The following is a 24,750-nucleotide window of genomic DNA, read 5'->3' as shown; positions in this document are numbered from 1 at the left end:
ATTATGAATTTTCTACATTAATCTTATAACCTTTTATCTTAGTGAAATGATCTAAAAGGTTTGTGATATTTTGTTTTTTATTAAACTATAACATACATTTCAAACAATGCACAAATTATAAATATGTAACTTGATGTATTCTTACAAGTTGAACACACCCATATAACCTGTACCTAGATCAAGAGCAAAACATTAGCAACACCCCAGAACCCCCACTTAGGGTTATTCTGGTTAATACCCCTGGCCAAGAGTAACCATTACCATGACTTGTAAAAATTAAATGTAATTTTTTGAGTACTGAAAGTAATACATATGAAATGGCAAAATGAATTTTATCTGTAATGATGATGATGGTTGGCAAATAAGAATTAAAGTTCTTGGAGGAGCTATTTAGGACTTTGAAAATATATCATATCTTATATCTGGTATTAATCTATACTAACATAGGATGTATTATGCGGATGGAATTAGTCAGATTTACTCCCCCCTTTTTTATGTGAAATCATTTTGTGCTGACTCATAGAAGTTTATGTGTCCAGTATTCTTATTTAAAAGTTATATTTGTTCTTGGGGCACCTGGATGGCTCAGTGGGTTAAAGCCTCTGTCTTCGGTTCAGGTCATGATCCCAGGGTCCTGGGATTGAGCCCCTAGTCGGGCTCTCTGCTCAGTGGGGAGCCTGCTTCCCATTCTCCCTCTGCCTGCCTCTCTGCCTACTTGTGATCTCTCTGTCAAATAAATTTTTTTAAACATTTTATTTATTTATTTGAGAGAAGAGAGAGACAGTGAGAGAGAGCATGAGCGAGGAGAAGGTCAGAGGGAGAAGCAGACTCCCCGTGGAGCTGGGAGCCTGATGCGATACTCGATCCCGGGACTCCAGGATCATGACCTGAGCTGAAGGCAGTTGATTAACCAACTGAGTCACCCAGGTGCCCATCTGTCAAATAAATTTTTTTAAAAATCTTTAAAAAAAAAAAAGGTTATATTTATTCTCAAGGGAAAGCACTTTGTGCTTCCAAATTTCTTTCCATGGTGTTCATTTCATTACCTTTCCCTTAGGGAGGAGTTTGACTCTAATTAGTCTGTTTGCAAGTGGCCTTCCTATGAGCAAACTTTTAATCACCAACAGTGATGTCATACATTCTAAAGGCATGTATTACTCCTTCCCTTGATTACACATTCAGCTAACAACCTGTATTTGTTGAATACCGGGTTGGTACAGAGCATTCTACCAGGTGCATGACAGGATATTAAAAGTAATACAAGATATTGACCTTGCCCTTTAGGAATTTAACAGTACAGTGAGGTGGTTACAAGTGTGAACTCTGGGGCCAGAGTGCTTAGATTCATATTCCAAATGCACCACTTCCTCATTGTAAGATTTTAGGCAAGTTACTTAGTTCTGTGTCCCATTTTTTTCATCTATTAAGAAGAGGCTAATAAGAATTCTTATGCCATAGTTATCAGGTGTATTAAATGGCATTAATACATGTAAAGCATTTGAACTGCTCTGGTACATAGCACGTACTCATTAAGTGGTAGCTGCTATAATAATAATCACCATAGGGATCATAGATAAAATACTGAAATTAGAACCAAGGTAGCACATAATTAAATTCCACAATGAATGATGAAAGCAAACTGAAGCATCTCATATCACCACTTTAAATTGGCTGCCTATTCCATATGTTATCTTGCCCCCATATCAGTCACCAGGCTGATGTATTTAATTAGAAATGGAAAAAGGAAAAAAAAACATCAAAATCATGAACTATTTAAGGAAGCTTTGACTAAAACTCCCAAGTATGGCTTTTGCGAATCTTACTTCCCCAACTCAGGATGCTCCTTCTCACCCCCGAGACTGGATCTATTAACTTCATGTTCTCTATTACCTGAAAATTTGGCAGTTGAACACTCTAGTGAACATCATTCTCATTTATCTTTTAGGTGTGTTAAGGTCTGATGAGTCATTTGTACCTTAGAATTGTAATCAGATTCTTTTTCATTGAGCATCTGGCCAGAAATCAGATATAATCAAAGAATGGGAATTTGTTGTTTGGGAGAGAAATGAGTAATTTTGAAATACAGAATGTTTTATTTCCTCTCTTAAAAAAAGTTTGCAGTGGGGGTGTTGGGCAGCATGACATCATTGGGCATGGGAATAGGAGAAGGGACAAAGAAATAATGGTATGATATCACAACATACTTAATCTCTCCTTTTAAGGATTTTATTTATTTATGTATTATTTGAGAGAAAGAGAGAGAGAGAAAGCTCAAGCAGGGGTAGGAGCAGAGGGGGAGAATCCAAGCAGACTCAGTACTAAGCACAGAGTCCAACATAGGGGTCTATACCTGAGCTGAAATCAAGAGTTAGATGCTCGACTGATGGAGCCACCCAGGCGCCCCCATACTTAATCTCTTTTTATGTGTTGTCCTTTAGTATTAACTCACTCATGTTATTATAAATGTAGTAAGCTTTTGGGGGGCCAAACTGGGAAACCAACTACCATTTATTATACATTCTGTGGGGAGATGAATTCCAGGTTCTACATAATGAAAAGTATGAAAGCTCCTTAATTTTTTTTGTAGTATGTTCCTTTTTTAAGTGATGTAAACAGTACTGCTATGTAAATTCAGAAGGGATTATGTTTTTTTAAATTGAGAATTATAGTGATGGAAGGAGTTAAGGGGAAAGTAGAGCTCGAACTGGAAAATCCTTTTTATTATTTATGTAATGGAAAAGTGAAGAGGCCAGATGTGTGTAGGTGAGGGTATACTGTCTGAAGAAAAGAGGAAACTAGCAGAAGATGAGATTGGCCAACTAATATTTCAGTTTTCTAACTGAAAAGTCAGAATTCTTTTTCTAGGAGGGAAATATTTTTCTTCAGTACTACCTTACAATGCATATGTCATCATAAATTTATTTTTTGTTTTGTTTTGATTTGTGTTAAGCTAATATTATAACATGTCATGCTTTAAAAAATGAATTAAATCAAGTTCTCATTTATTTGATAGACCTTGAGTTTTCAAATTTTTCAAAAACTTTCTACTTTGAAAGTTCTTTTAGATGACTGGATCTCTTAGCAATTTATGTCTGATACCATAGCCTAGCTCTATTAAATGTTGTAATAATGTGTTCTGTGGGCCTTGAGTTTTGAAAGCCAAGAAAATCTTCAAAGCACTCTATTTTTCATCCTGACCTGGGTATCTAGTACCTTAATCTCTTAAGAAGTTCACTTCTTAGGGAGAAAACAACATCTTTTCACCTATCTGTGTTACTGTATGGAAAGTAAATTGGGAGATCATGAGAAGCTTCACTGAAATTTTCAGTGCAAACATATTTTGTAAAACCAGAGTTAATTGTGTATAAAATTTCTATGTGGTTTTTCAGGCGACTCTATTTATGGGGTGTGTGTGTGTAGGTGTGTGTGCACGCATGCGTGAAGAAATTCAGAATCACTACCACGTGCTACAGTTTTGAATTTAGAATGAATGGATTTTCTTTAAAGTGATGTTTAATGATAATATATAGCACAAATGAAGATTTATAAATCAGAAAAAAAATTTAAAAGAACTCTATTTATCTATATCTGATATAGATAATGGACCACAATATAAATCCTTATAAAACTGTATAACTTAAGCACCCATTGTATGTTTTCCAGTGGCTGCCAAATCCAGGTGAATTTCTCTTTAAAGACTGTGTTTTAACTTGTGCTTCATAAAGGTTTTTTTTTAATATAATATCTCTGCCATCAAGTTGAACAGTATCTCCAGATTAATTAATACTGAAATACTTAGAAAAGGTTTATGTGAATTTTTTTTTTATTTCTAAATTCACCATTTTGATACAGATACCCATGGTTTTCTTCTGTGTTTACATGCAGCCAGGAGCTATGGGCGGAGACGAGGTAAATTTTTTTTAATGAGATCTTTTGCTTGCCAAATTGTGAGTAAATATGAGTGTGTGTGTGTTTATATCGTGTGTGTGTAAAACAATAATTATTGTATGGTATGATGTTCTAGCTTATTTTAGCAAAATAATTCTCATCACTTTTATTATAGTTATTTTTTGTTGTTAGTTGGTAGTTTGTTCTTTTAATCCTAATAAAGACATAACAAAGACTATTTCTACCTGGAAATTTTTGTTACATGGTTTATTACGAATGATCGTGAGAGAATAAAGGCTAAGCATACATATATTTTTGTCCTTTATCTGCAGTGTTCTTTTCATACTACTTAGAAGGCAAAAGTTAGATCTTAGAGGATAATTCTTGATCTTAGTAGGTTGACTGGTGAATTCTTCTGTGTTATATCCAGAGGCAGATTTACCTTGAAGCTAAAGAAGCCTAAGTTTCAAGGGGACCCCCTCCAAGCTCTTAACCTTATCTTTGTGTTCTTTTTCTTGATGTGGATCCCCAACTTGTATAGGCTCTAAGCCCCATAAAACTTGCATTCTCTCCTGATCACACCTGAACAAAATAATGTTGCTTTTATTTGTGTAATGCTGTTCATTTTGGTATCTGTAGTTCATTCAAATAACTTTTTCAAGTAGTAGGCTAAACCTAATGTAGTGTTTCAAAGGAATATGAGATTTAGGGTCAAAGATCTAGGTTGTAATCACTGCTTTATTACTTCTGTCTGGTATCATCACATGTAAATCATGAAGTAGTAAAACCAATCTTGTCTAACTTTAAGATTGTTAGTGAAATTATAGTTGAAAAAATGGGAGAGAAAAACCTATTCATGTACACTAAAAGCATTCCACAAATGTAAGTTGCTTTGAAAGTACTCACTTTCATTTCTTTTTTTAAAAAGATTTTATTTTTATTTATTTGAGAGTGGGGGAAGGGGTCGAGGGGGAGGGAGAGAGGGATGAGCAGACTCTGTGCTGAGCACACAGCCTAATGTGGGACTCAATCTGACAATCCTGAGACCATGACCTGAGCCAAAACCAAGAGTTGGACTCTTAACCAGCTGAGCCACCCAGGCACCCCAAGTTCATAGTATTTTCTTATTTATTCTACCATAAATATTTGTTGAGTGGATGAAGATTGGCAGAATCTAGTATGTATTCAAATTACTACTCAAAACTTCTTTCATGGTGGAATCATATAGTCAGTTTTGTTTTCAAATCATGGTGAAGAAAAATATTTGTGTAGTTCGTTATTTTTAAGCTATGGAAATAAATAGCATTTAATATTTTTAACCTTACTGTTTTTTAATTGAAAGTATAGGCAATAATACTACTAAAAATCATTTTCTACTATACATATAATTTTTCATGTTGCTAGAAAATTGGTTACTCTTGGGAAGGAGTAAGGAATGGACAGATTTACACAGCAAATAGACACCATCTGGAAGGTAGATAGCAGGGACTAGCCTCTCCTCTTCTTACACACTGATCAGTTACCACATCTTGTCGAGATTTTTCCTTTAGTGTCTTGGGCCTCATCCTTCCCTTTTCATTTCTATTGTTTTTCACTTCTTTTGTTTTTTTCTTTCTGAAACATCATTTAGTCCATGTCGTCGTCCTCCATTAAGGATCTCCATCATCTGCCTTCTCCCTGTTTCACCGGCCTCATCATCTCCATTTTCCCCACCTCACCTTCCCCTAACTAGTCTCTGTACTTTCCCACAGTCTGGCCATTGCACGCATGTACTGGCCTCCCTTCCTTTCATTTACTTACCTAACACCTATCCTTGGTTTGTGCATTTAAGCCAAAAAGCCTTATCTCTCCCATGAAGCCTTGCTCAGTGGCTTTGCAGGCAGTCTTTTCCTCTGCTTCTACTGCCTTTACTTTTTTCTTGTTTTTCCTGTATGCTCTGATTCTTCAACTGGAGATAAGTTCATTGAAGACAGTTGTATCCTGTGCCTACATATAATTAGCTCTTATTAAATGTGTATTGATGAGGATTGTTTTTGAAGTAACATCCTATATCTATGCAGACCAGAGTTTGGCATCATATATTTTTTTTAAAGAATTTATTTATTTATTTGTCAGAGAAAAAGAGAGAGCATAAGCAGGCAGAGTGGCAAGCAGACACAGAGGGAGAAGCAGGCTCCCCACTGAGCAAGGAGCCTGATGGAGGAATCAATCCCAGGACCTTGGGATCATGACCTGAGCTGAAAGCAGACGCCTAACCAACCGAGCCACCCAGGTGCCCTGGCATCATATATTTTTTTTCTTCAATGGAATTTTTTTTTAATTTTTTAAATTTCTTTTCAGTGTACCAGAATTCATTGTTTATGCACCACACCCAGTGCTCCATGCAATACGTGCCCTCCATAATACCCACCACCAGGCTCACCCAACTTCCCATCCCCCGCCCCTTCAAACCCTCAGATTGTTTTTCAGAGGCATCCTATTTTTAAAAATTATTTTATTTTTACAAATCGTAGTATATTAAGTACCAGACATCAGGAATATTAAGATCACCTATAATTTCTAAGTGCCTAAAAAAATTACTCTTCCTGTTTCTGTGTTACTTTCCTCCTATTTATTTGTAAAGTTTGACTTACTTGTTTTCACAAGCATGGTCATCTTTGCACCAAGTGTTAGGCTAAACATAGCCTAGAATGACTTGGTCCCTCCTCTCTGTAAGTCTGCAGTTCTGTAAGTCTGCAGATGAAGAAGATGATGAGAGAGTGAGAGAGAGAGACAGAGAGAGAGAGAGAGAGAGTGTGTGTGTGTGTGTGTGTGAGAGAGAGCACAAGCAAGAACATTAAAAGACTGAAGGTTGATTTTTTGTAATGAGAAAAGAACAGATAGAAGATTCCCAAAGGTGAAAAAGAAATCGTCTTCCTTAAATATGGTGACATAGCATGTGAGATGGGGCAGGGGTACCTCATATCTTCTCTTATTTCCTAAAGCATACTCATCTGGGCCACTGCATAGTATACACTTGATGAATTGGCAGATTTTCTCATGCTCATTTATTTGTATAATCAGGGGTTATGTTATTGCTTGACTTCTTTCCTCCAAACAAAGCTTAGACTTTCCCAAAACATAAAAAATGAACTTGGCTGGAATTTAAATAAAAAATTTAAAAATTGAACTTGCTGATGTATGTTATTTTATTTTTAAGAATTACCTGTAACTCATATTCTATACATCACAAACACATGTTGGTAAATATTTTAGGAATAGAAACCAAAGGGACTTACCTATGACAGTTTTGAGATCTGTCAATAAGGATTAGGCTAGTGGACTCTTTCACTTCTCCTGATAAACATGGAAAAGCTTCCTGGAACAGATAGAATTTCAGGAACTATTTGGATAATGGAAGAGGAGTGGGAAGGAGACCTCACCAGGTATATGATTCACCTTAAAAAAGAAAGCTTTGGGGTGCCCCAGTGGCTCAATGGGTTCAGCTTCTGCCTTCAGCTCAGGTCATAATCTCAGGGTCCTGGGATTGAGCCCCACATCGGGCTCTCTGCTCAGCAGGGAGCCTGCTTTCCCCTCTCTCTCTGCCTGCCTCTCTGCCTACTTGTAATCTCTCTCTTTCTGTCAAATAAATAAATAAAATCTAAAAAAAAAAAAAATTAAAATGTTTAAAAAAAAAAAAAAGCTTCAAGGTGAGATTGGCATGACCAGATGCTTGTGGCCTATGTCCCTGAGTATATGCGTTGGGAGCCAGCTAAAGAGGAGATATTTGCAATGAAAATGGTCTGAGCTGCCTTAATGAGCCTTTTTTAAACAAAAGGGAAGACTCCTAGACAGAGATATATCAAGCTTTTGAAAGAGGGTTTCATGATCAAGTGACAAAAACAGGAAAGAACCTGGACATTAGCTAGAGGCTTAGCTGGAGATACAAGTATTGAAGAGTAGACCTTGGCAAACCAGGTACTTCTAGTAGTATAGTTGAAACAGAAGTAGGGAGACAAACCATAACAGACTCTTAATTTCATGAAACAAACTGAGGGTTGCTGGGGGTCGGGAGGGATAGGGTAGCTGGGTTTCAGACATTGGGGAGGGTATGTGCTATGGTGAGTGCTGTGAAATGTGAAAGCCTGATGATTCACAGACCTGTACCCTGGGGCAAATAATACATTATATGTTAATATTAATTAATTAAGTAAAATTTTAAAAAAAAGAAACAGTAGGGAAGCAAAATTAGATGTGTAAGAATTGAATTTGAAAATGAGTGATTATATATAAAGTATTTAAATGTCCAAGTATATTTCCTATTATACCCACTTTTAATTTAAAGATATGTTCCTTTATGGGGCGCCTGGGTGGCTCAGTGGGTTAAGCCGCTGCCTTCGGCTCAGGTCATGATCTTAGGGTCCTGGGATCGAGCCCCGCATCGGGCTCTCTGCTCAGCAAGGAGCCTGCTTCCTCCTCTCTCTCTGCCTGCCTCTCTGCCTGCTTGTGATCTCTGTCTGTCAAATAAATAAATAAAATCTTTAAAAAAAAAAAAATAAGGTGCCTCGTTAGCGCAGTAGGTAGCGCGTCAGTCTCATAAAAAAAAAAATAATAAAGATATATTCCTTTAGAGAAATGTTGATTTCTCTTCCCATATTCCCTTATGGAATCGAAATAACTCCAAATAATTTTAACATTTTCTTTCTGGAGTATTTTGACTTTCAAAGCTTTGATATGTGCCTTCCTGTATAACTGCAGACCCTATTAGAAACTAGTCTATCAGATAGTGTCATAAAAGAACTTTGCCTGCACATTTTACACCTGATTAATATGTATGTTGTGTTTCTCATTTCACATGAGCTCTTAAGGTGTCTGGGAGACTTCCGTTCATAAGTAGGCATGTTGGCTGTTCCAGTGCTCTTGATGTGTAGTAGAATTGCTTTAAAATCAAGGAAAATATAGAAGATCCTTTTAAACAATGTAAATGAGGAAATACAAAGAATGATCAGTTACTTTACTATTGGAGTTACTGTTGGGTTAGAGTTACTATCATAAAACAGATACTTCTGTATATATTTAATCCATAAAAATCTATTGACATGATATGAGGTATTAATCTTAGTTTAATAACAATGATTCAAAAAATCCAATGAAACAAACTTATGTGCCAAGTTGAAGTTGGATCTTTATGCCAAAAGCCTTCCTAAGGGTGGAGGGATCACACATATCAGTGAGACTGTGATACAAACATGTCATTCTGCTAATTCAAACCCAGTTACATGAGTTTTCTTGTCTAAAGGAATGGTTGGTCCCTCAATGAAACGTGAACAGCTGAGGAAATTTCTGACTGTTCATGGCTATATTATCTGAAATGTTACTCCTTATAGTAATATGGAAATTTGAGCATAGGAAATGGTGGGAGAATAAGATCACACTTTTTTGTTTTTGCAAGAAGTTGGCCTAGAGGGTCTTAAACAATGATGGAGGGGTTCTGGGCTGTCCACCTTAATTTCATTTATTAAGAATTTGTGTGCTTATAATCAGGTCAGATGCTGTACTGGACTCTAGGTGTGTTCTGTCTCCCTATACAGTGTTCATTCTAGTAGGAGAGAGACAATAAGTGAAACAAACATTTCCATATTCAATAATTGTGAAAAGTACTAGGCAAGAAAAATGGGAGGTTCCCTCTAACCTACGGTGGTTTTCTCTGAAAAGACATTTAAACTGAAACCCAAAGGATGGAAAGACAGGTATCTTTAAAGGAGAATTTTTATTGTGCAAATTTTCAAACATACACAAAAATAGAATAGTTTATTGAGCTGTCTACCCATCAGTTACCTTCATTTTTGCCAATCTTGTTTCATATGTTCCGTCTTTTTTCTCCCTTTGTGTGTGTATATGTGTGTGTGTTTAAAGATTTTATTTATTTATTTGAGAGAAAGAGAGAGAGAGAGAGATTGAGAAGAGGGAGGGTTGGAGGGAGAAGCAGACTCCCTGCCAAGCAGGAGCCTGTTGCCGGACTTGATCTCGGGACTCCAGGATCATGACCTGAGCTGAAGGCAGTCGCTTAACGAACTGAGCCACCCAGGCGCCCGCTCCTGCCCCCACCTTAGAATGTTTTAAAGGGAATTGCAGACATTAAAAGACAGCTATTTTAAGAGGCTTGAGGCAAAGTATTGATAGATGCTGCAACATTGATAAACTTTGAAAACATTATACTAAGTGAAAGAAGACAATTATAAAAGATTGCGTATTGTATGAGTCCATTTTTATGAAATGTCCTTTCTGTTGACACAGAAAGTAGACTAGCCTTTGCCTAGGCCTGAGAGAGTTCAAGGAAAATGGAGAGTGGCAGCTAATGAGTTAAATGGATGGAGTTGTATGATAAGTGAATTATATCTTCATAAAGCTTTTATTTAAAAATTGGGGGATAGGTGAGGCCCGAAAGGGCTTTGTGTATTTGAGGAAATAGAGACCAGAATGACTGAGCTTGGTAGGAGAAAGAGGAGGGTGTATTAAGATGAAGCTGAAGGACAGAAGGAAATACGATCCTGCTGCGCTTTAGCTCCCGATAAGGATTTTGAATGTGGTCCTAGTACAAGAGGAAATCTATGAATGTTTTAAAGTAGAGTCAAATGATCAGATTTATGTTTTTAAAAGAGTACTCTGGCTACCACTGTTTAAAGTGAAGTGAGAAGAGAAGTGGGCTGTCTACTTCAGAAAGAAGGTAGCAGTAGTCTAGGCAAGAGATGATGGTGTTTTAGCATAGAGTGATGGCAATAGAGTTGGAAAGAAATGAACAAATGGAAAATATATTCTAGAGGATAGAATGAACCTTTTTTAATGACATTAAACTGAAGAATTGAATGTGAGAAGTAAATAAGAAGGAAGACTCAAAATTGATGTTCAGCTTCTAGCTTGAGCAATTGGGTGAATTGTGATGCCACGTATTGAAATGGGACTGGGAGATAATATGTTCAAGGTGGATTTCAAGAGTTCATTTAAAAACACATTAAGTTTGTGATGCCTAAGAGATACCCACTAGTAGTGCCACGTAAGATGCACTTTAATATTTGTATATTAAGGTTTAATGAAAGGTTTTAATGAAAGGTTTAATAAAAGGAATTCTGCTCCCAGAGATTTGAAAACCATTCATCTAGTTCAAATCTCTCATTATATAAATGAGACTGAGATGTGTGAGATGTTTTGTCCAGGGTTACAGAGTAAAGCTGGGACCTGACTGTCCTGATTTTCAGGCAATTTTTTTTCCTTAGGGAAGTCATGCCTCATAAACCATTAAACAAGCAAACAAACAAACAAAAACCCCGGAACTCCTGAAGCAACTAATTTCTGAGCTACTTGCAAAAACTGAGATGAAAATGGTCAGGCTTGGAATGGAAGTACTGGGCCAGAAGTATGCTGGAACTGCTGGATTGACCACAGAGTCTTTGGTGGGAGCTTAGAGGGGAGGCCTGAGCCACTTTGGCACCCCATCGTGGCCAGTGGGCTTTTGTTTCCCCATCATAAGCTGCAGGAAAGGGAGCCTCCTAAGTAAGCAAGAGTTTTGGACAAGACTTTGTGCTAAGCTCATGCTTTGTGGGTTTCTTATTTTGTACTTTCTTTACAAGGCTCTTATCTCTTACAAAGCATTCAACATAGCTTTAAGTTACCTCTACTTTCAGAGATTATTTTTTCAATTACTGGACAAAAAAAACTACATTCTGGTTATTAATTGAAAATAGATATCACAAACCAGACCACTGGTGGAAGGGAAAGCCAAATGGCCAAACTGCAGCTGTTGGGAAGTATTCTCCTGCTTCTCTTGAAATACTCAATATTTTACATGAAAGTTCAGATTCTAAAGCATACTAATATTCGAGGTATATAAGAATATAATTTTGGGGAAGTAACATGGCTTACTTAAAATGTTTTGGTCCTGGGTGATTTTTTATTAAAGAAAAGTAGTATGTCAGAGAGATGCTGGCTAGTGAAGTAGGGTGCCTCATGGGACACAGTTTGGGTGTAGCCTCTTCAAGTTTCAGTTTCTAGTAACACATATTGTGGGAACTAAAAATTTACTAGTCTTCCCAGGGATGATTTGTCCGGGGGCGGGGGGAATTGATTTATACCAACCAAATGAATGCACAGATACTAACCTCATGAGGAACCCTGGACAAACCAGAATACCAATGTTTTAATTTATGCAGATGAAAGTAACAGAAGACAGTTTTAGTGGCTGATTATTTGTCTACTAGTTAAGGAGTCACAGTGGTACCTCTTCACAGTGGCGAGGTACTAAATTAATTACTAGAACAATCCTTCAGGAGCTTATAATTAGAGCATAAGGAAATAGGTGGTTTTCAGGCTATGGAAACATCAAATGAACCATTCTGTCCCCAGAGGAGTAATCTTACCAGTATGGTAAAATTCTCTTAACTTCTTTTGGTCTACACTTCTGTCTTTTAAACGCTTCCTACAGGCTAACTTTTTGTTCCATCAGCACTTAAGGCAGTCTTATTACAGTATAGTTGACTAGATAATAGATTTTACATGCTGTTCTTTAACTTGACTGAACTTGGATGTTTCCCAAGGCTCCATATACTTCACATAATATCACTTTCAGTGGATGCCTGCTATAGACAGTTAATCTCCATTTTAGTTGCTCTTAAACTTGAGCATAGGGATCACTGGGGAAATTTATTAAAAGTGCAGATTTTCAAATTTGAACCCCATGCACTCAGATTAAGTAGATCTGGGGATTGGACTCTGAGACCTATAGTCTTTGTTTGGTTGGTTTGTCTTTTTTTATGTTGCCTATGATCTCAAAGAGGTTTTGACTCAAGAATGCCTATCTTGGGGCGCCTGGGTGGCTCAGTGGGTTAAAGCCTCTGCCTTTGGCTCAGGTCATGATCCCAGGGTCCTGGGATCGAGTCTCACATCGGGCTCTCTGCTCAGCAGGGAGCCTGCTTCTCCCCCCTCCCCTGCCTGCCTCTCTGCCTACTTGTGATCTCTGTCTGTCAAATAAATAAAATCTTTTAAATTAAAAAAAAAAAAGAATGCCTGTCTTACTGCCTTTTTTTTTAAAAAAAGATTTTATTTATTAATTTGACAGAGAGAGAGAGCACAGGTAGGGGGCGTGGCAGAGGGAGAGGGAGAAGCAGGCTCCCCAACAAGTAGGGACCCTGACATGGGGCTTGATCTCAGGACCCTGGAATCATGACCCAAGCCAAAGGTAGATGCCTAATGGACTGAGCCACCCAGGCACCTCTCCCCACCCCATAGTCTTAGTTTTTATCCACAGAGAAAACATCATGTATGTGTGGATTCTTTGCAGTTTCATTTCCTAGGGCAACTTAATTACTATATGGTATTCTAAATACTATTAATAAGAGGTTTGGTTTTAAAACCTTGGCAAGTTTCTTAAGTACCCATAACCAACTTTTAAAACTGTCCAAATTTTTACATTTAACTCTAGCTTTTATTTTCTTTGCCAGAATATTCTGGGAAGCTGTGGTTATATTGGTCATGCACAAAGAAAGTTCTCTTTGTTCTGGAACATCTTGAATATCTACTTCTCCTCCTCCTTCACGGCGCTTGTTCAAGATTTCCTCATCTCTTGTCTGGACGGTCCCAAATTTCTACAGACTCTCACCCCATCTCCTCTTTCCCTGGGTGCAAATTGCTGGTGAAAGTGATGGTAGCTATTGTAGGATGTGAGGTAGAGGGAATCACATGGTCATAGGCATCTCAGAAAAGTCATTCTGACAGGATGGAAGATGAATTAGATGGGAGTATCAGTCTCCAGAAAGTGAGGGGTTTTTTGTTTTTTTTTTTTAAAGCTAGTATTAGAAGGAAATATTGACTTGGAAAATGGGGAAATTCCCTATTGCTTTTGTAATATAAAGTATAGAATATAATGTCTGACACATAGAAGCAATAGAAAAGGTCTCAATTTCCTAGGACATGGTTCCTTCTTTTGCCATTCTCACACCTGCGTGCTGTGTTCCCGCATATACTTGGAACAGTGTGTCTTTGCATGTACTGTTATCCTTTTCTGGATGTTGCCTCACTTTTAATATTTATTGAATACCTTTTCTGGCCCTCATTAGGATGTGAGGAGACAGTGGTGAATAAGATTAAATTGGTCCCTGTCCTAATAGAGCTTACAATTTAATGGAGCTGGGGAGTGAAATACCACAAAAAACCCACATGATAGTATAATGGTAATTGGGAAAATTGTCAGGGGAAGTGCTATGAGTGGATAGAAAAAGGAAGCTAACCTAATCTAGAAGTTCAGGAAAGTTCCACCTGAGGAAATGACTCTTCAGTTGAGACCTGAAGAATTGGTGGGAATTAATTAGAAAACTGGGGAGTTGGGAGGAGAGTATTTATTTGGGAGAAGGGGGAAACACCTTGTCCTTGGTACCTGAGGCAAGAAGGAATCATCAGGAAATTCAAAGGAGGTCTGAGTGATTGGAAGTTAGTGAACCAGACAGAAGGAGAGAGGCAACAACTGTGATATAGGAGACTGCATAAGCCTTATAGAGTGATGTTTTTGTACTTTACTGAAAAACAGTTTGATGTTATTGAAGGGTTCTAAAGATGAAGGTGGGGAGTGTGGTTATGTGTTCAGATTAATATTTGAAAATGAAGACTTGGGCTGTTGTGTGGAAAAAGCCTTATGGGGTTCAAGAAAGAAACCAGTAGACTAAATAGGCTGTCATATAGACTTGTTGGAACCCATTAGTTCAGGGCAGAGATGATGATGATCTGGAACCCAGGATGTTAGGACTGGAGATGGGAGAAGTGAATGGATTGAAGAATTACTTCATAGCTTGAATTGATAGAAGCTAGTGAGAGAGAGATTAGATGTGGAGAAAGAAAGAAAGAAAAGAAAAGAAAAGAAAGAAAGAAAGAAAGAAAGAAATGTCAAGGGGGAGTCCTGGATTTCTGGATTGAATTGAGTGTGTTTAGTCATTTCTGTTGAGATTGAAGGGAATGCTAGAGGACCTGGTTTGGAGGGAAAGGTCAAAGCTGTTTTGAAAGTTCTGTCTCTGTGGATTCTTGTTCTTTACCTTAGAAACCCCAACCCCACAAGATTCTGCTCAAGGTGGCCTTCGTGTGAAATCACTCCAAAGGTCTCCACCCACCCCATCTCCCATAGGGCAGTAATAGTGCTCTTGGTATCGTCTTCATTTAGTACTTAATTTTTTCTGTCTTATACTTATGCACTTGCCTATCTCTGACCAGACGATTTCTTTGTCAAGAACTTTCAAATAATTCATATTAGTTTGGTGATTCTAGAATATAGATAAATATTTCTTCAAGTGTTTTCCACTGAGTTGCATATGTTAACTTTTTTTTTTTTTTAATCTTAAATCCAGGTACTGCTGGGTCAATTTATTATACTGCAGAACTTTTCCCAACTGTTTATATTCTGATATGGATTGTGAATATCTGGGAAGGGCATAAGGTGTGCAGTATTTTCCAGTATTATTTAGTTGTCTCCCCCCTCCCTGCCCCTAGCAGCCTTTGTTTCCTGAGCATTTCATGTTACTAGTTTGAGGGTAAGAGATGGGGATAGGAGTTTTCTGTGGAAAATGCTGATTTGGGTGTGTGCGTGTCCCAGAGTAAGCACATAACTCACTGAGTGTGGACCCCGTGGGAAGCAAATCTGACAGTTGTGCAAGTACATCTCTGGATGTCTTTGGGAAAGTCATTTTGCCTATGGTTGCTGCAACTCTATTTGTTGTACCCCCAGTGATCAGAACAGACTTCACAGGATGAGAATTTACTGCCTATTGTTTGTTCCCCCCGGCTAAGAAATCTAGGTGACATGAGGTGACAAAATTTATTCTATTTCTTTGTAGCTAATCTAGGAAGAGCTGAACAATAAATTCTTAGGTCCTTTTATTTGTTAACTCCCAACATCAAAATAGCGCCTTTCTTATACCACCTGGGTTGTTCATAAAATAAATAGAGTTATATTAGTAGCCATATTTTTGGTAAAAGAAATAAATGTTCAGTATTTTTATAAGGCTATTTATATTCTGTTTTAGAGAGTTGGCTGTAGTGACGCAGAAACTAGGTTTCAGGGAAATACAGACAGGATAGACTAAATGGGGAAGACACTGTTCTTTTTTTGAAGAGTATATGAATATATTTTAGAGGAGAATTATTCTCTTTTTCAAAAGTTAGAGTATTCAAGATGGTTCATTTTTAGAGTGTAACCTAATGGAAAGTTTTACCAGGAACTCACTGACTCAAACAGGAAATATATTTGTTTTAAACTTAGATTTTATTTTGTAATGCTGGATGGCATTATTGTGTTATGTTTATTAACAGACTCTAACTGCTGGCATCTTTCTTACAGTCATGTGGAATGGGTAGATGCTTTTGCTGTATAAACTCTATTTGGCTATAGAGTTGACAATGAAAATAATTTTTTTTTAAAGATTTTATTTATTTATTTGACAGGCAGAGATCACAAGTAGGCAGAGAGGCAGGCAGAGAGAGAGAGAGAGAGAGGTGGAAGCAGACTCCCTGCTGAGCAGAGAGCCCGATGCAGGGCTCGATCCCAGGACCCTGGGACCATGACCTGAGCCGAAGGCAGAGGCTTTAACCCACTGAGCCACCCAGGCGCCCCTGAAAATAATTTTTTGAGTGATATAAAATACTGCCTAGATTAGTAGGGTAAAAATGTCATAACCACATCTGCATCTGTACTCCCACACCTTAATTTATGTCTTCTCATTTACTTGTGCCATCTGTGATTACTGCAGGTGTTTATTCCTAAATTGGATTAGTTCAGAGTGTCAGGGAAAAATTGATCATCTTTTGTCCTTCTATCAGAGAGGCGATCAGCCTTTGTTATCAGTGTAATATTCCCTCTGCTGTCAGGGCCAGCCAGCCTGGACCTTTGAGCACATAAAAATCTGTGAATAAAGATTACTTTTCCATTTATTTTAAGAAATGTCTGGGGAAAGGAAAAATAGCTGCTGAATACTCTTAGTGGCAGTGATAGGAACTCTCTGCGTAAAAGGTGGTGATTTTTAGCTGCGGAAGCAGCTGTAATTTTGGATGCTTCCTCCTGACGATCAGTCCATTTATTTCTGTGCTATGCATACCTTTACACAAAAATGATGGCATTGTCTAGGCTCAGCAATCTGCAGTTTACCCTATTGTACAATTTACCCTATTGTAAAAGTCACAGTTCAGGATGCATCTTTTTTTGTATGATTCATTCTACACTTTGGTTCCTAATAAAGCATTTGTTGTCCAAGAAAATAATTTTAACTGTAGAAACTTCCACGTTTGTTTCAGGTCGGTCTTCTCTCTTTCCCTTTGAAGATGCCTTCCTAGACGACAGTCATGGCGATCAATCCTTGTCATCTGGCTTAAGTTCTCCCACTCGCTGTCAAAACGGAGAACGAGTAGAACGTTACTCTAGAAAGGTGTTTGTTGGAGGCCTTCCTCCTGATATTGATGAAGGTACGATGCATTCATTAAGGACTTTATAAAGGCCAGGTTTGTTCTTTGTGTGATTTGACCCTGCCTCTCCTCTCCAAGCAGTTTGGGACATTCCTGTTTTTGTATTTGGAGGATGAAAATATTCAAAAGATGAGGAAGTAATAGATGGTGCCTTTCAGGTCTGCTCTTCAAATGTGTTCATACAGGGCAGTCTCCCAACAGCTTCATGTTTCCCAGTCATTAATTTGGGGTTAAACTGTAAAATAATAATGAAAGTTAGTATTTGTGAAACTCTCTATATGCCCAAAATTGTGCTAAGTGCTTCACATTATATTATCTCATTTAACCCTTATAGCCATCCTTTAAGGCAAATCTTACCAACTCCATTTTATAGATAAGGAAACTGAGGATCAGAGGCAGACAGTTTGTCCAAGGTTATGTAGCTAATGGTGCAGCTGGCATTCAAAATTAACCAATTCCAGTGCTTTTGGTCATGTTCATCACTATCCCATCTCATATTTTAATATAGATATCTATTAATTAAAAGCCCCCCCTTTCCTTTAAAAGAATAAAGGCTAATTAGAATTTTTCTTAATAATGTTCTTGAGATACTGTCGATCCAAAAGTGAGTTTTCAATAATGCCCAAACCCAATCAGCACATAGTAGGTTGTCAATAAATATTTGTTGAACAGACGAATGGAATAAAATTGTGACAGTTAACCTAAGGGGAAAAAACAATTCTAATTCTAGTAGGCTTTGGAACTTCTATAAAAATATTGTTAAAACAATTGTTTTGTCAGCATTGTTCTAGTTGTGACATTTCTCCAACTTATCATGATTTTCTTTTTTCATGATGAGAAAGGAATAGTCTAAAAATAGTTTTATTTAAGACTTATTGCTTTAAAGTTGTACAGAGCTGGAGACTCATTTTTCTCCAAACTATTCTCATACTAGTGTTAATCTCATCTATCAATGGGATTTTTTTAAATTCAAAGTTTATATCATGTCTGAGAGGGTAGCAGCTTAATTCTGAGTGAAAGCTAAGTTATAACCTTCTGCTTTGAGTCAGAAGTCAGAAGGAAAAGGTAAATTTATTGAGCTATAACTTTGGAAACATTTTCTTTATAGAATATGTAGTAGGTAAGTATGAAAGAAAGAGATCATTGGTATTAACTTTTTATTATCAAATAGAATTACCTACTTATTGCTCCTACTCCTCACCAAAAGAATTGTATCTATTTCTAAAATAATCTTATAGATAATCTTAGATTACTAATAATCAAAACCTAATATTAATGACCTTAGATATTTTGGAGGTTATTTTACATAAATGAAAGCATACTTTAAATATTTTGCATACTTTTGCCTTTTTTCTAAAAGCAGAGAACATTTCTATTTTTAGAATCTTTTTTTTTTTTAACCCGACAGAGAGGTCACCTTGGTTATGTCAGATTTTTTTTCTTCCACATTCTTATATCAGATTTGTTGGTGGTGAAGAGCAGTGAATTATAATTAGAAACACATTCTGCATGGTTGAAAGTGAATAACCAAATATACCCAATAAACAATTGTATTTCACTTAGTAGGTTTGACTTCTATAAAAATGCTTTAGAAATAGTTCTCAAAGTATTTTTTAAATAAAAAGACATGCATTATGCTATTCTGTTTGCAATATTTTTTTTTCTCTAAGATTGCTTCTTTATTTTGTAGATGAGATCACTGCCAGCTTTCGCAGGTTTGGACCTCTCGTTGTAGACTGGCCTCACAAAGCTGAAAGCAAGTCGTATTTTCCTCCTAAAGGTAATGCATTTAAAATGTCTCCACTGCTCGCCTGTTGGAGAGCTAGCATGACAGTTCAATAAAAGACAGCCTTTTAATTCTTGAAATAGCAGTTGGAGTTTTTCCCCTAATTAAGAAAATATTATAATGCTGATCATCTTTTTGTGTCATACTGTTTTCTTTTGGAGACTCTTCCCCCAGGAGAACACTGATGGTTTCAGGCATCCATTGTACTCACAGTGAGATCCTGTGAGTCCATTGTGAATGAGCCTTGTGCTAAATTTTTATCATTTGAGAGAAAAAAATCTAGGGGTTTGAAGAATGTCACTGATTTGAGAGGAAAAGATTATTTTGTATCAAATCTTATTTGTATCGCATAATCCTGTAGTTTTATAGTTCTTATAAACTCCAAACTTGGAAAACCTAGTGGCTGAAAAGTGGCATTGTATGGAATTACCTTTATTCACGTCTGTATTTTAAGTGACTTAGCTTGCTGAGGGGTGGAGGGCAAACTAGCAAAGAACTCTTCACGTGAACTCATCCGTTATGTTTGGTAGGCTATTTTGGTAATTTACAAAGACATGAAAATATATTACTTTTTTCATCATTTGTCATTTCTGCAGAATTCAGGGAATTTTTCTAGTGATGTTAACTCTGAGTAAGTTCCTAGAATTATATAGATGAGTGTTTTGGGTTTTAAAAAGGAAGTTTTCTGGGGCGCCTGGGAGGCTCAGTGGGTTAAGCCTCTGCCTTTGGCTCAGGTCATGATCCCAGGGATCGAGCCCTGAGTTGGGTTCTCTGCTTGGCAGGGAGCCTGCTTCCTCCTCTCTCTCTGCCTGCCTCTCTGCCTACTTGTGATCTCTGTCTGTCAAATAAATAAATAAAATCTTTAAAGAAATAAAATAAAGTAAAATAAATTTTAAAATAATAAATAAAAAAGAAGCTTTCTTCATGTGTTATATTCTATAGATATGTTTGAAGGATATCTTTCATCTCTAAAGAATTGTTTTTTTTGTTATGTATTATCATATAACATTGCTCACCACAAGAAGGTGGAGTTAACATACTTACCCTTCCTGTGCTTTGTACAGGAATGAATTTATGGCTTAACCTGGGAAAGGCAGGTGGCTTCCTCGTATGTCTGATTATTAGATTTCTTTGCCACCTGTATTTCTCCCCAATCTCTCTATAACCTATGAAAAGAAGTTACTCACTAAATAGAGGCTTTTTGTTTACTTTCTGATCATTTCCTTTTTGATCTTCTCCAAGAATTTTTGAAGTTAAAAAAATAAGTTTTATATTAATCAGAAAAGATAAAAACACCATCTTGATTATTCCACTGAAGGAATGTATTCACCACTTCATAGTACATGTGTGACGCTATGTAAAGACATATGTTTAAACTGTGTTTCTAAGAGTGCTAATAATTCCTGAGTTGGAGTAGAGTTATTTCAGTGAGTGAAGGAGTTCACCGCAGGTGCTATAGGTCCCATGCTCTGTAAAATCTCATGTGTAAAAAGTAGGAGTTGCAGGGACATATTATCTCAGTGAAAGAATGTGTTCACCACACTGTGGTGCATGTAGCACACTCTAAAGTTACATAAAAGATATTTCTAAGAGGGCTAGTGGAAAAAAAAAATCATGCTGAGAAGGTTATAAAAACAACTCTGGGATAAAAGGTATCAGGTGATCATAAAAAATGAAGATAAATATATATAGTTGTGTCCAAAGAAAATTATCCCAAACCTAACCTCTATCAGACATAATCACTGTATACATTTTATTAAATTTCCTTCTGATGTTCTCTTTATGAAAATGAACATTTACATGAAATTTTGCATTTTACATAAATGGGATCACACTGTATGTGTTGTTTAATAACCTTCATTTCCCCCTCCGCCATGTCAACATCTTGCTATAAGAGACCTACATAATTTTAACGACCTTATTTTATTTAATCTGTCCTACTGATGGACACTTAAGTTGCTTCCAGCTGTTGCCTCTCATGGGTAATGCTTCAGTGAATATCCTTGTGTCTTCATCTTTTTGTCCTTTATCATGACCTCTTAGGGTGAATTTCCAGAAGTGAGGTACATATTTATACAGATTGCAAAGCTTCCCTTAAGAAAGGTCATTTACGTTTATGTTCCCACCAATAATATCTGATTTGTAAACCAGTTTTATTGAGTCTGAGGAAATGACTCCTTTTCAATCTTTGCCAGTCTGATGGTTTAAATAACATCCCCTTTTCCTTTTTTTGGCATTCTTTTCTCTTTACTTGCCTTTGAATGTATTTTACTTTTTTAGATTGACTTTTCATTTCTGTCTGACTTCATATTGGAGTAATGCACAAGAAGAGATCCAGTTTTCTTTTTCTAGGTAGCATGCCAGTCATCTCAATAGTCATTTATTGACTAATATAGTTTTTCTTCATCAATTTGGATCATTAGAAATAAGTATAAGAAAGAAAAAGAAGTATTGGTTGGAAGGTTATCTCTTCTGTTTCTCAGTGGAGTGCCCAAGTTTCTCTGGAACAGCTCTGTCCAGAATGATAGCTACTAGCCACATGTAGCACTTGTGATGTGACTAATTTAAATTGAGATATGCTGTAAGTATAAATTATACACTGGATTTCGAAGACATAGTTTTAGAAAAAGGTAAAATATCTCACTAGTACTTTTGTTTTCATGTTAGAATGGTAATTTTGTGGTATATTGAACTAAAATGCATTAAAATGAACTTCACCTGTTTCTTTTAATCTTTAAGATGTAGGTATTAGAAAAATTTTGTGGTTTTTTTGTGTATTTTTTTGTTTCTGAAAATTTTAAGATACATATGTGACTCATCTTTCTATTGGAAAGCACTTCAAAAATGAGAATCTGCAAACTACCTGTTTTTATATGGCCTGTAAGCTAAGGATGGTTTTTATATTTTTAAAAGTTGTAAAAATACACATGCAAGAAGAATATGTAGCAGAGACTATATGTGGCCCTCAAATCCCTTTGCAGAAAGTTTGTTGCCTCCTGCTTTAAAATAGTCTTTTGAGCTATTCATGTAGCTTCTGAGACATCCAGTGACAAAGGAGGCAGTCTATATGTTTGCTAGACCTAGCTAATTCTTAAGTTTGCTTTTCAATGGAGTCAAATGCTTCCCTGCAACCTTTACCCTATTGATAAATTGTGTCCTGTAAAGTAAAATAGAATAAATTACCATTGTGACATCTGTCTCTTGGTACTTTAAAAGACTATTCATTTCTTTTTATGTCTTCTCTTTTCAAAGATAGATATTTTCACTTCTCTCAGACGTACCTTATGTCTAATGGTTTCCACATCACCATTTTTTTTGTTTTCCTTTTCTGTGTATATGTCATGTTTACAATATCCTACTTAAATTTGTTACTAAGAATTTAAAAGAAAACATTTGGTTTGGTATGAGCAGTACAAATTTTAGCAGTTCTGTTAACTCCATGGTTTTTGGTGCCATTCCTATATATCAGCATAATAATATAAACTGTAGAACATGGTGCCTTTATTTTATACCTGAGGTTAAGTGTTGAGAGGGGTCAGTGACAGCAAAGCCAAGAGGAGAATCTGGATGTCCCAATTCTGGTTCACAGGCCTACATCCTTGCAGAGTGGATTGCCTTCCCTGTGATTAGGGGTTAGGAAGAGAAATAATGATTATACTGTTGGCTTCTTTTGTGTTTTGGCTTTCAGCTAGTCTGAAGGTTGACCTGATTGGGGAGTACCTAAAGAGATATGGTGTTATTCTAAGATTGAAGTAACTTTCAGAATCCATGCCCATTGCTTTGAATGTTGGGACCATCTAAGGAGTTCACTGCAACTGTTCTGTGCCTTCTTAATAATGCCCCCTTGCTCTATTTCTACTTTTCCTTAAATTCCTTAGGTTTTAATACAGGTCCACGCCTTCTTGGGAATGCCCTTCATGCTGAGTGAACTTTTCTTTAGGTTACCTTAGATTGGCTATTACCTACAGTTTGTTTGGCTGTCCATTTTGGTTTACATGTAAATAGAAAGGAACCACTCCCTATTGAGCCCTTTGGCCTTTTTCTCAGAAAGTGTATGCCTAATGAAATACACATTCATTCATCTGGCAGGTTTACCTATACAAATATAGGGTAGGGTTTGTAAAACCATGACCATTTCACGGACTGTGGAGAGCTTAAAATCCATGTAGAGAAGCAGTGACCGGGCACATCAGTTGTCCCTCTAAGTGTTGTTGGGCCAACACAATGGGAGGTAATGGAATCTGGGGCTCTCTGCAGCACAAAGACCACTGGAGTATTTGATCAGGCATTTGAAGATATGCAAAGTCCTGTGGATCAGTTTATCTGTAGGCCACAAGCAGGTGATTGCTCGTTGTTCTCCAGAGCAACACCAAGAACAAGGAAAGGTGGAGGAAGGCATGGAAGTCGGAATGTGTGTTTTCATAATCTGGTCTCAGACCTCATAACTTATAGTCCTGTGGAGGAAGTAAGAAATTAGTCAACCAGTCAAAAAATAAACAGAATTACAAACTGTGATATTTCTGTAAAGGGCAAGTAGAGAGGCAGTGACTCTGAAAAGGGGGCATCTTTTTAGAGTGCGGATATGGAGAAAGTTTCTCTAAGAAGATGGCAGTTAAGCGGACCTGAAAATTGAGGAGTTAGCTAGAAAGTTAAGGAAGCAGGTTCCAAGCGGAGGAGTACCATATGGGAATGACTGAGTATGAAAGGGCTTTAGTACCTTTGAATAAATGAAGTGTGGTTGGAATGTTAGGAGAAAATGATGCAAAAGAATGAGACTTGAAACAATAGGATTTATTTTTCTTCCCTAAATTGATTTCATCCCCCAGAGAGAGTGGATATGAAGGCATTTGTGTGGTGTTTGTCTTTGGGATGGTGGAAGAATCAAGTTGGGTCAAATAGAAATATCAGTTTAAAATACTTTCAAATAGCTATTGATAAAACTGAAGCAAAGTCTTGCTTTGCGTTTCCTGCATTTAGTTCTTGATGATGAAAAGAAATCCAACTCTAGCCAAACTATTGAGGAAAAGTTTTCCAAGATCATCTTTGCATACTTCTTAGTTCTGGAATAGCAGAGTTGAAATTGCGAGTTCTAGAAAGAGGTTCTTCCAAGTCTTAGGGCATGAGCCCAAACCCACATTCATACAGAATAGTAATCAATGTCACTTATGTTTATAATAGCTTGGGTACAGGGGGTGCCTGGGTGGCTCAGTCAGTTAAGCTTCTGCCTTTGGCTCAGGTCATGATCCTGGGGTCCTGGGATCCAGCCCCACATTGGGCTCCCTGCTCAGTGGGGAGCCTGCTTCTTCCTCTCCCTCTACGTGCACTCATCATGCCTGTGCACACTCTCTCTCTCTGTCAAATAAATAAACAAAAATTTTTAAAAAATAGCTTGGGTACAGGTAATTTAAGATAGTTATTGAAAAGGAATGGTGAGAGAACAGAATAAACGCAGAGGGCTGAAGTCCTGATGCAAGTGATGATGCACCATTGGGAATATCAATCCATCCGATGTTTGTTCCTTGTCCATCTGTGGAAGAGTCCATTTTTGGCCTTTTGGGGTATCTAGAGAAGCTTTCCATTCTTGTTTTTGAGAAGGTTGCAGCTTC

General features: G+C 37.1%; 1 protein-coding gene across 10 annotated transcripts in view; it reads left to right on the top strand.

Annotated features, from left to right (window-relative positions):
- The window catches only part of LOC111145121 (cytoplasmic polyadenylation element binding protein 3), a 148,808-nt gene that overhangs the window by 60,416 nt on the left and 63,642 nt on the right, over positions 1-24,750 (top strand). For 5 of the 10 annotated variants that reach the window (XM_022499780.1, XM_022499788.1, XM_022499784.1 and 2 more), the window contains 3 exons: positions 3,886-3,909; positions 17,191-17,358; positions 19,049-19,138. In XM_022499780.1, coding sequence (XP_022355488.1) covers positions 3,886-3,909; positions 17,191-17,358; positions 19,049-19,138 — 282 coding nt within the window. Of the gene's footprint in view, positions 1-3,852; positions 3,910-17,190; positions 17,359-19,048; positions 19,139-24,750 lie in introns of all 10 variants that reach the window. The other 5 variants (XM_022499783.1, XM_022499789.1, XM_022499785.1 and 2 more) reach the window with 3 other exon arrangements.

Source organism: Enhydra lutris, unplaced genomic scaffold, assembly GCF_002288905.1.
Source record: "Enhydra lutris kenyoni isolate GAN:26980312 unplaced genomic scaffold, ASM228890v2 scaffoldscaffold12, whole genome shotgun sequence".
Lineage (NCBI taxonomy): Eukaryota > Metazoa > Chordata > Mammalia > Carnivora > Mustelidae > Enhydra > Enhydra lutris.
The sequence above is the reverse complement of the archived record's forward strand: the minus strand, read 5'-3'. Positions and strand labels throughout refer to the sequence as shown.